The following is a 15251-nucleotide window of genomic DNA, read 5'->3' as shown; positions in this document are numbered from 1 at the left end:
GAAGAAGTGGTTGTCAGCAAAAGTTTTTCTTCCTACTAAGAGGAATTAATAAAACACCGGTTTATTTCATATTATGACTTTTCTTCCTATAGAAATTTCAAGAAATTGCTGAAAAAAATACGGACAAATTGAGCCGTATTGAGAAGTCACACGAACAGTTGGTTCTTGAGAATTCACGCATCAAAAATGTGTTGTCACAGACTCAAAAGGAGCAAACATCCTTGCTGGCAGCCTGCGCCCTGATGGCTGGTGCCTTATATCCTCTCTACAGCCGGTCCTGTGCCTTGTCTACACAGAGAGATTTTCTCCAGGATCAGGTCAACACCTTTGAGTTGTTCAAATTGGAAATTAGAACTCTAGCCCAGGCTTTGTCGACTGTAGACGAAAAGAAGCAAGAGGAAGCCAAGATGAAGAAAAAACCATTCAAAGGATTGATACGTGTATTCCGGAAAGGTGTTATTGCAATTTTGGCAGCAAACAGACTCAAGGTTTTGGGCCAGTCATGTGCCTCTCTTTTTACCTGGATGGAGAGTTTTAAAGACGGCATAGGCATGTTGGTGTGTACAGGAGAGCCCAAAGACAAGCATAAATTTCCAAGTAAGATAATTTGTGCTTTTTAAAATTTAAGTTGAATGTAAGTGACATGCGGTATGAATATGTTTTGCCATTATGCAGAAACGTAAAGTCATTTAATGTGTACTCATGTAACATAGTCCCATACATATGTAGAAATATATTTATGTATAAGCTAGATTTTGATTTTTTTAATAAAAATTAAATTATAAAGAAAGTAGCAAGTATGTATAATTTCAACTTTGCCTAGCTTTATTAGATTTGAGTGCTCTTTTCACAGTACAGTGAAGAGTTTATATAGCAGTTTTTCAGTTAAGTCAGTCCAGAGACTGCCCTATTTAAAATTAATTAACAGTATAATTTATTTTCACTTTCTGTGAATCAGTATAAAATGATCAGAGTTAAACATCTATTGAAGAACTCAATGAAAGGGATACAAATATAAAATTTTCAGCTAATATACTTGGAATGTTTGACTATTCTGAGGAAACAATAATTTCAATTTTAACTTTTGAAAAGCAAGCTATTAAGTAATATAAGTAGAACCAAAGAAAATTTCCTTCTTTCTCTGTTTTGTCAGTTAGCAGTCACATATAAATAAAGTCAATCAAATCTAATATTTCTTATAGACTTTTCTGCCCCAGGCAAAGTTCTGTCTACCAGTTTTGATCTATTTCTTAAATGACTAAACATTGCCATGCATTTTAATAAATTTTTGTAGCCTTGCATGATGGATTTTTTCTATTTTTGTAGAACATCAAAAGGAGCAGTTACGTTGTTTGCAAGCACTTAGCTGGCTCACCAGTTCTGACCTTCTTGCTGCAATAATCGCTTCTATGGCTGAGTTACAGGAAGTCATTAGTAAAACAGGTATGATTCCTTCTTTTGTGTCCTCTCAAAATACATTTAAGAGCAAATGTCAAAAAATGCTTTATCGTACAAATTCTAATAAACAATATAGAAAGAAAATATATTTGTTCTCATCTTTCTTTTCTCAGGTAAGGGAGATTGTTAAATCTATAATGAAGTAGAGAATTAGTGTAAATTTTTTCCATTATTTTATCTATTTATTTATTTTTTCTTTATTGATTAAGGTATTACATATGTGTGCTTTCTCATGTTTGATTAGAGACAAAAGCACTTAAACTGATTGCAGGCACCATCCCCAGCCCACGTCGGGGTGTGTGCAGGAAGCAACTAATCAATATGTGTCTCTCTCTCTTTTTTTTATTTTCTTTATTGATTAAAGTATTACATATATGTCCTTAACCCTCCTTGCCCTCCAGCCCCCCACTCATGCCCTCAACCCCCTGGTGTCTGTGCCCATTGATTATGCTTATATGCATTCATACAAGTCCTTTGGTTGATCTCTCCCCCTTACCCCCACCCTCTTCTACCTTCCCTCTGAGGTTTGACAGTCTAGAATTAGTGTAAATTTTGATGGGTAATTTTGTCTTTATTTATGGGAAAATTAAATGATATTTCTTGGTAAATGTAGCCACTTTATTTTTTCCCTTTGAGATCTGACTTTTCTATAGAAAGCTCATCATTAGCTTTTTTTATTAAATAATTCTGATAATGTTCTTTCAAATGTTTTAGTCTTTTTTTCATTTCTCTTTCTGACTATAAATTTTAGAAGTTTGAGTAATAACTGAATCAGTAGAAAATTTTTCTCTCTCATTTGGTGATATGTTTTTATTTTTTCTAATTAATTTTAAAGGAAGTTAATTTGAATAGTCTGTTTCTACCATGTATGGAACCAAGTATAATTTGTAATTTCCAAAGGTCTAAAATTCACATTTGTTTTTCATGACTAAGATTGCATGATATGTTTGTGTGAAAAATTCAATGAAAACTAATTTCTCTATGCTAGAAGAGATATTAGTCACCTACTGGTTAAGCTATGTCATTGGACTAAGTATTGTCATTTCAGACATGTTAATAGTGCAAATAGTATAATGAACTTGTTAATACTTGCCTGCTTAATAAATGTTATAAGCATTAATGAAATAATAACTTGGAATGTAATTTAATTTTTTAGACAACTCTGTTATGTAAATACAGATCATTTATTGTGATTTCAAATATCTAAACCTAAACATAGGCTCTTGTAGAAGGAAATTTATGATTCAGAGATTATTTTTAGATTGTGGTGATTGATGCTGGTAAGCAATATGCTTTTTTAATGTATTGCCTCAATGTATTGGATTTGGAATCTTAAAAGTCTAAATAAATATATTTTAAGAATGTTGGTATTATAACTTCAAAACAAAACTAATAGTCTTGAAAGAAGTTAATAAAAAATTTTGGATTTATTTTCATAAACAGATTATTTGTGTTAGTCTTATTCTCTGTAGGTATGTGGACACTTAAAAGTAGGTTGGGTTTTTTTTTAAGTTCTAATCTTGTTTTTATATTATTACTTTATTTAATACATTTTCCCCTTATTACTCTAGGAGATAAAAGAAAAATATGTGGCTTGATTTGGCCCTCTAGCAAATATGCGCAGTGGTTATAGTACAAGATAACAATTCATGAACAATGCTAGGCAAAATGTAATGAAGGATTGGATGGAGCAGTACAGGCTTTAAATGTAAACATCCATGGACAGTACAGTGCAATGTGGGCATATGAGTATTGGGAAGGCTTCAGGGCGGAACTAGTAATTAAATTGGGCCTAAAGTGAGAGTAAGTTAGAGAGGAGAGATAGCCTTCAGAAGAAGGGCATAGCTCAAGCAGAGATGAAGAAATGGGAGGAAGCACAGAATAGGAAGAAGGGACATTAAAGAGGTGAGAATGGAAATCCATGCCTAGCAGACCTGGCTTATTGATGGCGATTACTAAAGTGTATTTTCTAATAACCATATTGGGGAATTGTTGGAGGAAATTTCGATCATTGGCATGGGATCAAACTGTAGAGGTTTTATAAGAGTAGGCAGTGGACCCTGTTAAAATATTGACACAGTGGTTCTTGAGACCCTGATAAAAATATGCAGGTAAGACCTCTCAAGTAGGAGATAGACCAAGAGTGGTGTCTTTAAATGTCTGCCAGTCTCCAGGAACAGAGCTGCCTTTGATGGTAGAACCTGGTTGTGCCTCAAATAGCTTGAGGGAAATAGCAAGTTCAGGGAAATTTATTTTTAGGGAAAGCTTTAAATGTTGTTGGCTGATGAACACTATTTAGAATAATTGATGAACACTATATAGAATAATTGATGTACCAAAGTCTTGAAGAGTATTGGAAGATATATGATCTGGATAGGTAGATAATTATGTATTATTGGACAAGTACAAAATGGTCAATGTGGACCTTCTGCAGAGATGACTTAGCTATCTGGGATAATTCTTTCAAAACATGAAGAGGGGTTAATATATATGAACTTTTTAGGTGATGTACTGGGGCTGGCCAACAGACCCTGATCGAGGGATGAATGGATTACTCTGACACAACTGTGAAAGAGAGGGCTAAGGGACAGCCTGGCCAAAGTAACCAGGCAGCCTCGATTGCCTGCCTTGTTAACCTTTTATTGTAACAGCAGTTTGAGATAAAGTTTATCTTTTAGATACAATTAGTAGGGTGAGTAATCTTGGGAGGACAGATGTATTTACATTGTCCTCTAGGCAAGGGCATCCAGGCATTAAGCATAAGGATTCCAGTAAACACCCAGGCGTCTGCTCATGCATAGACTTGTTTGGAAAGGTCAAGGAACAATTAGGGGCACCATCTTTGACACTTCCCTAAGTCTCCCCGAAGTCGGAATTCTGATAAACAGGGCAGGTGGCCTTCCACACACTTCCCTTCTATCAGAATGTCCTCCTTACAGACTTTCCAACCAAGTCTCTTGTGTTCCCCAACAGTGATGTTTTCATTTTTAAGTGTTCCCTAGTCATAGAAATTTCAGATATTTTAGCAGAAAGGACGGGAAAATATTTTCTGACAGTTAAAGTATATGAGAGTTTATCAACAGATAATGAGGGTAATAAAGGTAAAGCTGTAATATATATATATATATATATATATATAGTCATGATGAGTTTATAATTTAGGAATATGAATTATCTAAATAGATAAACATTATTGTATGGTAAAAAGAGCATTGGCTTTGAACAAGACAGATTTGATTTTATAACCAGCTCTGCTAGTTACTAGTGATGCGAAATTGAGAAAGTTACTTAACCTTACTGCACTCACATTCTTTACCTATAAATGGAGATAGTGTCATCTTCCTGGTTATTATGGGGATTTAATGAGATAATATTTGTTAAAATTTTGTACAGTACCTGGCATAGAATGGGTATTAAAAAAATTGTTTCTTCGACCCACCTCACCATGAAAGTAGGGTATAACATTAGTGATAGACATACACGTGTACCTGTACACATTTTTAGACTACTAATTATTAATTTTCTGAAGTTGCTAAAGTACCCTACAATGGAGTCAACATAGTGTAGGGTTAACCAGGGATTCTGCCTGCCTTTGAATACTGGTTCTGACACCAGCTATGTGATACGGCAAGTTATTTAAATTCTCTGTGCTTCAGCTTCTTTATTAAATGGGAATAGTAGTATTACTGATCTCATAGAGTTATTTAGAGAATTAAAGTACTTAATTTGTAAAGTGTTTAAAGTAGTCTTTGTTTACTAGTTTGCTTGTTTTTTAGTTAAAATATTATGATTTATGGCATTAACTGACTAATAAAGAATAATTCATAAAAAAGTTTATTAGATCAAGTGAAAATATATTAGTTTATCTTAAAATTTCAAGACAATGTACATATCGCATACAGCTCTAACTTTTTAAAACATGGTTTTATTATAAATTAGTATATAAAGATGAAGGACAATGTACATATCTCATACAGCTCTAACTTTTTAAAACATGGTTTTATTATAAATTAATATATAAAGATAAAGGAGAAATTTCTTCCTCTGAATATAGTGACGTTGTTGGGAGGCATCACAGGTTTGCTTCCTTTGTAACTAATAGAAGTCCTCACTTAGACTAGCTTAATCATATAGAGTTTTTTTCCTCTCAAATAACAGAAAGTCTGGAGGTAGGTACAAATCCAGACTTCCTTTCTGCTCTTCCATCCTTAGAATTTTCATGTTTATACCTTCTAGATTTAAACTGGCTACTCTGCTTTCAGGCATCAGGGTTGTTTTTGGCAGGAAGAAAAAGGAAAGGACAGAATGTGAAGGCATTCGTATATTGCTGGTGGGAATGAAAAATGATATAGCTGCTTTGGAAAAGAGCCTGGCAACTCCTCAAAATGTTAAATCAATATATATCCAAGAGAACTGAAAACATATCCATACAAAAAACTTACGCGTAAATGTTCATTGCAGCATTATGCAAACTAGCCAAAAATGAAAATAAACCTAAATGTCCATCAACTAACAAATGGATACATACACAAATGATGAAATATTATGGGGCCATAAAAAGGAATGAAGTACTAATACATGCTACACAGGGATGAACCTTGGAAACATTGTGCTAAGTGAAAGAAGCCAGTTACAAAAGAACACAGGTGCACTTCATTTTATTGTGATTCACTTTGTTGTGCTTTGCATTTATTGAGTTTTTTACAAATTGAAGGCTTGTAGCAACCCTGCATCAGGCGAGTCTACTGGCACCATTTTCTAACAACATTTGTTCACTTTGTGTCTTTGTGTCACATTTTGACAATTCTTGGAATATTTCAAACTTTTTCATTATTATTATACGAATTCGTGCACGGGTGGGGTCTGGCCATCCCATCCCGATGGGGGCCCATTGGGCCAGGCCAGTAGGGGGGAGGGGACGCGGGTGGTTGGCCATCTGGCCCCACCCCCGATTGGGGTGTTGGGGGCCGATCAGGGGCCAGGCTGGGCGGGGGTGGGGGGTTGCTGATCAGGGCCCAGATCAGGCTGGTTGGCAGCTGCAGTGCGCATCATAGCCACCGGTCGTTCTGGTCATCCCACTGTTCTGGTCGCTGGGCTTTTATCTATAATAATAAAAGCGTAATATGCTAATTAGACAGGACAGCTGAATGACCTTCTGGACGTTCTTCTGGACATCCTTCCAGACGACCTTCTGGATGAAGCTAGGGCTGCGAGGGCCGAGGCAAAATGCCACGGCTGCAAGGGCCGAGTCCATTGCACGAATTTCGTGCATCGGGCCTCTGGTATATATAGATTTGTTATGGTGATCTGTGATCAGTGATTTTAGATGTTGCCATTGCAGTTGTTTTGAGGGTCCAAAAACTGCACCCATGTAAGATGGTGGACTTATTTGATGAATGTTGAGAGTGTTCTGATGCTTCACTGAGCAACCATTCCATCTATCTCCTTCTCCTCAAGCCTCCCTGTTCCTTGAGACACAATACTATTGAAATTCAGCTAGTTAATCCTACTGTGGCCTCTGAGTGTTCATATGAAAGGAAGAGTCACACGTCTCTCACTTTAAATCAAAAGCTAGAAATGATTAAGCTAGTGAGGAAGGTATGTCAAAAGCTGAGATAGGCTGAAAGCTAGGCCTCTTAAGTCCAACAGCCAAGTTGTGAATGCAAAGGAAAAGTTCCTGAAGGAAAGAAAAGTGAATGCGTGAATGATAAGAAAGCGAAAGCAGCCTTAGTGCTAATATGGAGAAAGTTTTAGTGGTCTGGATAGAAGATCAAGCTAGCTGCAACTATCCCTTAAGCCAAAGCCTAATCCCGAGCAAGGCCAACTCTCTGAAGGTTGAGAAAGGTAAGGAAGCTGCAGAAGAAAAGTCTGAAGCTCATGAGGTTCATGAGGTTTAAAGAAAGAGCCAGCTCATAACATAGAAGTCCAAGGTGAAGCAGCAGGTGCTGATGTAGAAGCTGCAGCAAGCTTCCCAGAAGGTCCAACTAAGATAGCTAATGTTCATGGCTACACTGAAAAACAGATTTTCAATGTAGACAAAACAGCCTTATCCTATATAATAAAAGGGTATTATGCAAATCAACTGAATGGCAGAATGACCGGTTGCTATGATGCACACTGACCACCAGGGGGCAGACGCTCAAAGCAGGAGCTGCCCCCTGGTAGTCAGTGTGCTCCCACAGGGGGAGTGCTGCTCAGCCAGAAGCCCTGAGTTGGGCTGGCGTGCACAGCGGTGGCGGGAGCCTCTCCTGCCTCCGCAGCAGAGCTAAAGATGTCTGACTGACGGCTTAGGCCCGCACGGGGAGTGGACTTAAGCTGTCAGTCGGACATCTCCCGAGGGCTCCTGGACTATGAGAGGGCACAGGCTGGGCTGAGGGACCCCCGGCCCCCGAGTGTACGAATGTCGTGCACTGGGCCTCTAGTGTTGCAATAAGATACCACAATGAGGGGGATAGAGACACATTTGTAATATCTTAATCAAAAAATTAAAAAAAAAGTTCCGTCATTTTGATGTATATACATATGTGCTTTATGTTTTTTTATTATTTATTTACCACAAGTAAAGGTCAGGAATTGCCCCCGGCCCCCGAGTGTACGAATGTCGTGCACTGGGCCTCTAGTGTTGCAATAAGATACCACAATGAAGGGGATAGAGACACATTTGTAATACCTTAATCAATAAAAAATTAAAAAAAAAGTTCCGTCATTTTGATGTATATACATATGTGCTTTATGTTTTTTTATTATTTATTTACCACAAGTAAAGGTCAGGAATTGTTATCTTTCTTAAAAAAATAAAAAGATACCATCTAGGATTCTCATAGCTAGAGAGGAGAAGTCAATGCCTGGCTCTAAAGCTTCAAATGACAAGCTGACTCTCCTGTTAGAGCAGTGGTTCTCAACCTTCCTAATGCCGCGACCCTTTAATACAGTTCCTCATGTTGTGGTGACCCCCAACCATAAAATTATTTTCGTTGCTACTTCATAACTGTAATTTTGCTACTGTTATGAATCGTAATGTAAATATCTGATATGCAGGATGTATTTTCATTGTTACAAATTGAACATAATTGAAGCATAGTGATTAATCACAAAAACAATATGTAATTATATATGTTTTCCGATGGTCTTAGGCGACCCCTGTGAAAGGGTCGTTCGACCCCCAAAGGGGTCGCGACCCACAGGTTGAGAACCGCTGTGTTAGAGGCTGATGCAGCTGGTGACTAAGTTGAAGCCAGTGCTCATGTACCATCTGAAAATGTTAGGACCCTTAAAAATTATGCTAAATCTACTCTGCCTGTGCTCTATAAATGGAACAACAAAGTTTGGATGACAGCACATCTGTTTACAACATGGTTTATTGAATATTTTAAGCCCACTATTGAGGTTTACTGTACAGAAAAAAAGATTTCTTTCAAAATATTACTGCTCATTGACAATGCAGCTGGTCACCCAAGAGCTCTAGTGGAGTTGTGCAATGAGACTAATGCTATTTTCATGCCTGCTAACACAACATCCATTCTGCAGTCTCTGGTTCAAGTAGTAATTTCAACTTAGAAATCTTATTCAAGAAATACATTTGGTAAGTTACAGATGCCATAGTTACTGATTCCTCTGATGGATCTGGGCAGAGTCCATTGAAAATCTTCTGGAAAGCATTCACCCTTGTGGTTGCCATTAAGAACATTTATGATTCATGGGAAGAAGTCAGATATCAACATTGACAGGAGTTTGGAAGAAGTTGATTCCAACTCTCATGGATGACTTTGATGGTTTCAAGGCTTCAGTGGAGGAAGTAACTGAAGATGTGGTAGAAATAGCAAGAGAACTAGGATTGGAAGTGGGGCCTGAAGATGTGACTCAATTGTTGCAGTCTCAGGGTAAAACTTTCACAGATGAGAGTTACTTCTCATAGACGAGTAAAGAAGGTTGTTCTGGGAGGTGGAATCTAATCGTGATGCAGATGATGCAAAGATTAGATGAAATGACAACAGAGGACTTAAAACATTACATAAACTTAGCTGATAAAACAAAAGCAGAGTTTGAGAGGACTGACTCCAATTTTGGGAAAGATCACAGTGGTTAGAACGCTATCAAACATCATCCCATGCCACAGAGAAACTGTTCGTGAAAGGAAGAGTCAATCCATGCAGCACACGTCATTGCTGTCTTATTTTAAAAAATTGCCACGGCTACTCGAACCTTCCACAACCACCACCCTTATCAGTCAGCAGCTGGGAACACTGAGGCAAGACCCTCCATCAACAAAAAGATTATGACCCACTGAAGGCTCAGAGGAAGATTAGCATTTTTAGCAATAAGGTATTTTAAAATTAAAGTGTATACATTGTTTTTCCAGGACATAATTCTGTTGCACACTTAATAGACTAACGTATAGTGTAAATATGACTTTAATATGCACTAGAATACCAAAAAATGTGTGCAACTAGCTTTATTGTGATTTTTGTTTTGTTGCGGTGGTCTGGAACCTAATCCGCAATATCTCCAATGTATATCTGTATTTGAAATGTTCAGATTAGGCAAATCTAGAGACAGAGAGTTGATTAGTGGTTGCCCGAGGCCAGGTAGGTTGTTGGGGGTTACGGGAAATGACTGCTAATAGGTACGGTGTTTCTTTTTGGGGTGACTAAGTTATAAAATTACTTGTGATGATGATTGCATGGTTCTGTGAATATATAAAAAACCGTTGATATGTACATTTTAAATGGGTGAATTGTATTGTGTGTGAATTATATCTCAAGAAAGCTGTTAAGATGTGAAATCATGGCTGCTGAATAATATCCCTTTATCAGGAAAGCAAAAGCTTTCCCCAAAGCCCTCCTCCAACCCCAGCAGGTTTCTGCGATTGTTTCATTGGCCTGAACTGATCACATGGTTATCCCTATCTGGTTAGATGGAAGCTGGCAAAAGACAAGGGAGAGTTTGTGGATGGGATGGATCAGCTAATCGACAATGTCTGCAATAGAGAGGATTCAGATTCAAACAATAAATTACCTCCACATCTACTGCCTCCGTTGTAAAAGGAAACTGGTCAATTCAGAAAACTTGAAAAAATAATCAGAGAACGACAATAACAAAAACAGTTTCCCATCATACAGGAATAGTTACTGTTAACAGTTGTGTATGTTCTTCCAATCTATTTTATTCCACTGCCCACTCTGCCTTCCTCCCGCCCTCCCTCCAAACAGATTAGCAAATGTTACAAATGACATCATAGACTACATACTGTTTTATACTTTCATTAAAAATTATTTTGATATAATAAATTTACAGAAAAGTTGCAAGTACACTACAGAGAACTCTTTTTTTCCCCCCTGGATGATCTGAGAGCAAGTTGCTGACATGATGCCCCATGACTTTCTCATATTTTACTGTGCATTTCAAAGACAGTCTTGTACATAACAAGAGTGCAGTGATTAACATCAGAAAACGACCATTGATATATTACCACCATTCACACCCCATTCGTTTTCTCAATCGTGTCTTTCATAGCAAAAGCATCTGGTTTAGCATTGTGTTGCGTTTAGTCATGTTTCTTTAGTCTTCCTCTGCATGGAAGAGTTCCTTGACCATCATGACCTTGAAGATTATAGGCCAGTTATTTGTAGACTATCTCTCAATTTTGACTTGTTTCCTCATGTGATGAGCTTCAGCTTATGCATTTTTTTGGCATGAATCTCACAGGAGTGATGTTGTGCTTTGCTTATGATAAATATTATTACTTTAGTTTTTAAAAAGTCATTTTTTTGAGGATTTTTCTTCATTTATATTAATATTTTTCTAGAGAATGATTTTTAATGTCTGGGCAATACTTATTAGTTGCTCATTCCATCAGTTATTGACCAATTCATAATAGGTTATTTTCATACCACAGGTATCAGAAATATCAATCAGTTCAGCTTTGATTTGTAATCTATTCATATCTTTTGAATCATCTAATGTTGTGAGCAGTATCTTAATTCTTTCAATGAATTGGGAAACAGAAGTGTCAAAATCTTAGGAAAGTATAGGAAATAATCTGAAAATTCTGAAATGAAAGAAGATAGTTCTTAGAACTGTTTTTTCTTTTTGAAGAACTTGCTGAAAATTTAAACAGTTTTACATGTCAGAACTACAAATTGATGGCATCATTGGCACTTTAGCCCCGGAAAACTGGTACATGTATGCCAAACCAAGTAGTTGTATTATTTTTGTTCTAAGGTGAAAAAAATCAGTAAATTATTCTTTTAAAAAAGTAGGTGCTTATATTTTTTAGAGTTCTAAATTAATACACATACTATTAAGTATCTAGGAGAGGAAATTTAAACATTTACTAGGAGAGAAAATTAAACATGTTCGATATGTACTACAGTATGAATTAATAACTTTGACTCTAGATTTGAATCTGGGTTACATTGCTTACTGTGTGTGTGGCATTAGGAAAATTACTTAATCCCTTTTCAGCTTCAGTGTCTTCACATGTAAAATGTGGGTAAGAAAAGTTCCCACCTCATAGGGTTATTTGGAGTAAATGTAATCTGCCTAGCGAAGTCCATTGTATATGTAATTATAAAAAAATGTTTGTTGCTTTATCTCTTTTGTGTGTGTGTGTACTGATGTCTCACACTTTATAGTAATACTGGCATATTACTTTAAATCTTTTCATGAAACTAAAAGTTCAATATGGCAGCTAAGTCACTGCTTAGAAAGTGCTAAAGGTGGTTGCCCCTGCTACCTTCTTAAACTTTAACAATGTACTTGTAGACAGTGGGCAAAGACCCCAGTATCCATGTTGCCTCTGCAAATACTGGACAGGTGGCAACCTTCTTTGCTTTCATTAAAGTGCTTGCCCACTTGAGATAAATTACCTTTTCCAGGTATCCAAATGGTGTGCCTGCAAGAGATCATTTACCTCAAACAGGGGAGAATGTTACTTCCACTGAAGGGCTGGAATATCAATCATCATGGGACTGGACTAAAGAACCCTTCAGATAACTGAATATTTTCAAATGAGTGGTCCAGGCTCAATTTCTCAAGCTAGAAACAAATGTGCCGATTTGCTTTGAAATATCTCTGTCCACATACAGAAGCATATGGATATGAGAAGAATGTTAATATATTTTGTTACACATTTACACATTTTAACATATAATTGGAATCTTAATTATCTAGAAGATAGATGACCCAAATATACATACCCCTGCTATTAGTACTCGGAACTTTGTATACTTTGAGCTAACTTTCTAGAGGTCGTGGCAACAATTTCAGGCAAAACTCAGAAATCTAGGTTGTATTTAGCATAACATTGAGGTTTCACGCTTAGGAAGTTCAAAGCAGTAAGTAAAGATATTTGTAGTAATAAGTAGTTATTGGTATATATTTATAAGTTTTTAAAAAAATATTTTTATTAATTTCAGAGAGGAAGGAGAGGGAGAAAGAGAGAGAGATAGAAACATCCATGATAAGAGAAGAATCATGGACTGGTTGCCTCCTGCAAGTCCCCCACTGGGGATCGAGCCCACAACCCAGGCATGTACCCTTGACCGGAATCAAACCTGGGACCTTTTAGTTTGCAGGCTGACGCTCTATCCACTGAGCCACACCGGCCAGGGCTATATTTATAAGTTTTAAGGCTTTATTGAATCCTCACAAATAATAAAAAGAGCTTTGCTACTCCAAGTGTGGTCCCTGGACCAGCAGCATCAGCATTAACTGGGGATGTGTCAGAAATGCATAATATCAGACTCCACTCCAGAGCTAATTAATCAGAATCAGCATTTTAACAAGCCCCTCAGATGATTTATATGCACAGTAAAGTTATTTGCACAGAGGATTTTGTTATTTACGTAACTTCACTCATAACTTAAACTGAAACACTACAAGGGGACCATGTATCATTACTAGGATTTAAGGTACTAGTGTCTATTTTGGGAGCCACATTAATGTATTAAATTTTCTTTTGTGATTTTCTTCTTCTTCTTCTTCTTCTTCTTCTTCTTCTTCTTCTTATTTTTGTAATGTTTTTATCTGAAAATATACAATAGAAGTTGATATCATTGTTTGCCTCTGGGAAGGGAAACCAGATGGCTAGGGGAACAAGGTTAGGAGGCAGACTTTGCTTTATATCATTTGTACCTTTTTTTCTTTTTCTTTTCTTTTTATTTATTTATTTTATTGATTAAGTTATTACATATGTGTCCTTATCCCCACATTACCCTCCATCCCCCCACTTATGCCCTCACCCCCCTGTTGTCTGTGTCCATTGGTTAGGCCTGCTTGCATACAAGTCCTTTGGTTGATCTCTACCCCTTAGAGACCGCTTACCAGCTGGGCTGGGCTGAGCTGGGGTGTGGGCCGCATTTTGCACCATGGGGTCTTGGCAGCATTGGCTGTGATATGGTGGGCTGTTGCTCTGGGGTGGTGGCAGGGCCTGTGTCCCACTTGGGGGAAGCCGAGTGTTGCTTTGTGGGTGCCAGGTCTGTGTGCCGTTTCTCTGTAAATGACTAGTGTGCGTCATGGCAGCTCCTGTGTTGAGCATCTGCCCCCTGGTGGTCAGTGCGCATCATAGCGACCGTTCAGATAGTTGGACACTTAGCATATTAGCTTTTTATATATATAGATTAAACTAATTGGCCCTAGCCAGTTTGGCTTAGTGGAAGAGCACTGGACTGTGGACTGAAGGGTCCCAGGTTTGATTTCGGTCCAGGGCACTTACCTCAGTTGCAAGCTCGATCCCTGGCCTTGGTTGGGGTGTATGCAGGAGGCTACCAATTGATGTGTCTCTCTCACATCAATGTTTCTCTCTCTCTGTCTCTTCCCTACCTTTCCACTCTCTCTAAAATCAAGGGGACAATATCTCGGGTGAGGATTAATAACAAAAAAAGTTGAACTAATTGTACTTAATACTGTATAATGTATATTGTGAAAACACTTGTTACTCAGCAAAGCATAAATTATTTAGTGCTCTTTCTGTAATTCATGGAGAGTCAGTAGTCTAGAACTTGGAGTGTATGCCTCTTTCCCACTTCTTCAAAATTCAGAGCAATACCTTATAGAATTATATTGTTACTTAATTTCACCTTTCATAGTGGTTGGTGTCTACACAAACACATTTCTGTGATATTGTAAAAAAACATACACCCATATTATTCATTAAAATTTAATTGTTGTTAAAATTTGCTTTTAGGGCTCTTTGTGAAAATTTAATTATTTTTATATTCCTGAAAATTTCCTAAAACTATGCTTTTATCTTGTTTATTTAGGAAGAATAACTTTGACATAAAATGTTAATATTAATTTCTCTTGGTATTATTGAATGCATTCTTGTATTCAGCATTATTGTAGCTGCTATGGAAGTAAAAAAGAAATATAATTAATCCAGCAAACAAATAAAAACATATGCTAGGCTGGCACAGTAAAGATAAAATGAGTTTACTAAGTTGAAAAAAGACACAGTTAAGGAGTTACAAGCCAGTTAGAGAAACAAGAAATTATGTTGAATCTATACATATAAAGAGGTAATATGCTAATTTGTTTGTTAAGGTGTCCGAGTCACAACCAGGCAGAAGCTGGTGGGCGGGGATGTGGGCGGGGACTTCCGCCCCCAGCGCAGGTGTGCACAAGCCTGCCCAGTGCTAACTACACACTGCCTTGGAGGCGGAGGCCACTCCCGACTGGTGGGCCCGGACGGGGGCAGCCGGCCAAGCCTGAGTCCAGCTTTGGCAGGGCCAGTGGGAGCCTGAGGTCACCCCAGCCCTTGCAGGTCCCTGGCTAGATGGTGGCTCAGTGGCAGG

The 15251-nt window shown here is 37.6% G+C and overlaps 1 protein-coding gene across 1 annotated transcript in view; it reads left to right on the top strand.

The window, feature by feature from the left end:
• Nucleotides 1-15251, top strand: part of CCDC171 (coiled-coil domain containing 171) — a 250803-nt gene that overhangs the window by 94614 nt on the left and 140938 nt on the right. Inside the window, exons 17-18 of the mRNA XM_014542370.1 lie at nt 93-597; nt 1327-1443. Coding sequence (XP_014397856.1) covers nt 93-597; nt 1327-1443 — 622 coding nt within the window. The remainder of the gene's footprint in view (nt 1-92; nt 598-1326; nt 1444-15251) is intronic.

The sequence above is a fragment of the Myotis brandtii genome, unplaced genomic scaffold (genome assembly GCF_000412655.1).
Source record: "Myotis brandtii unplaced genomic scaffold, ASM41265v1 scaffold30, whole genome shotgun sequence".
In the NCBI taxonomy this organism is placed as follows: domain Eukaryota; kingdom Metazoa; phylum Chordata; class Mammalia; order Chiroptera; family Vespertilionidae; genus Myotis; species Myotis brandtii.
Note: the sequence above shows the minus strand (reverse complement) of the source record. Positions and strands in the feature narration are given on the sequence as shown.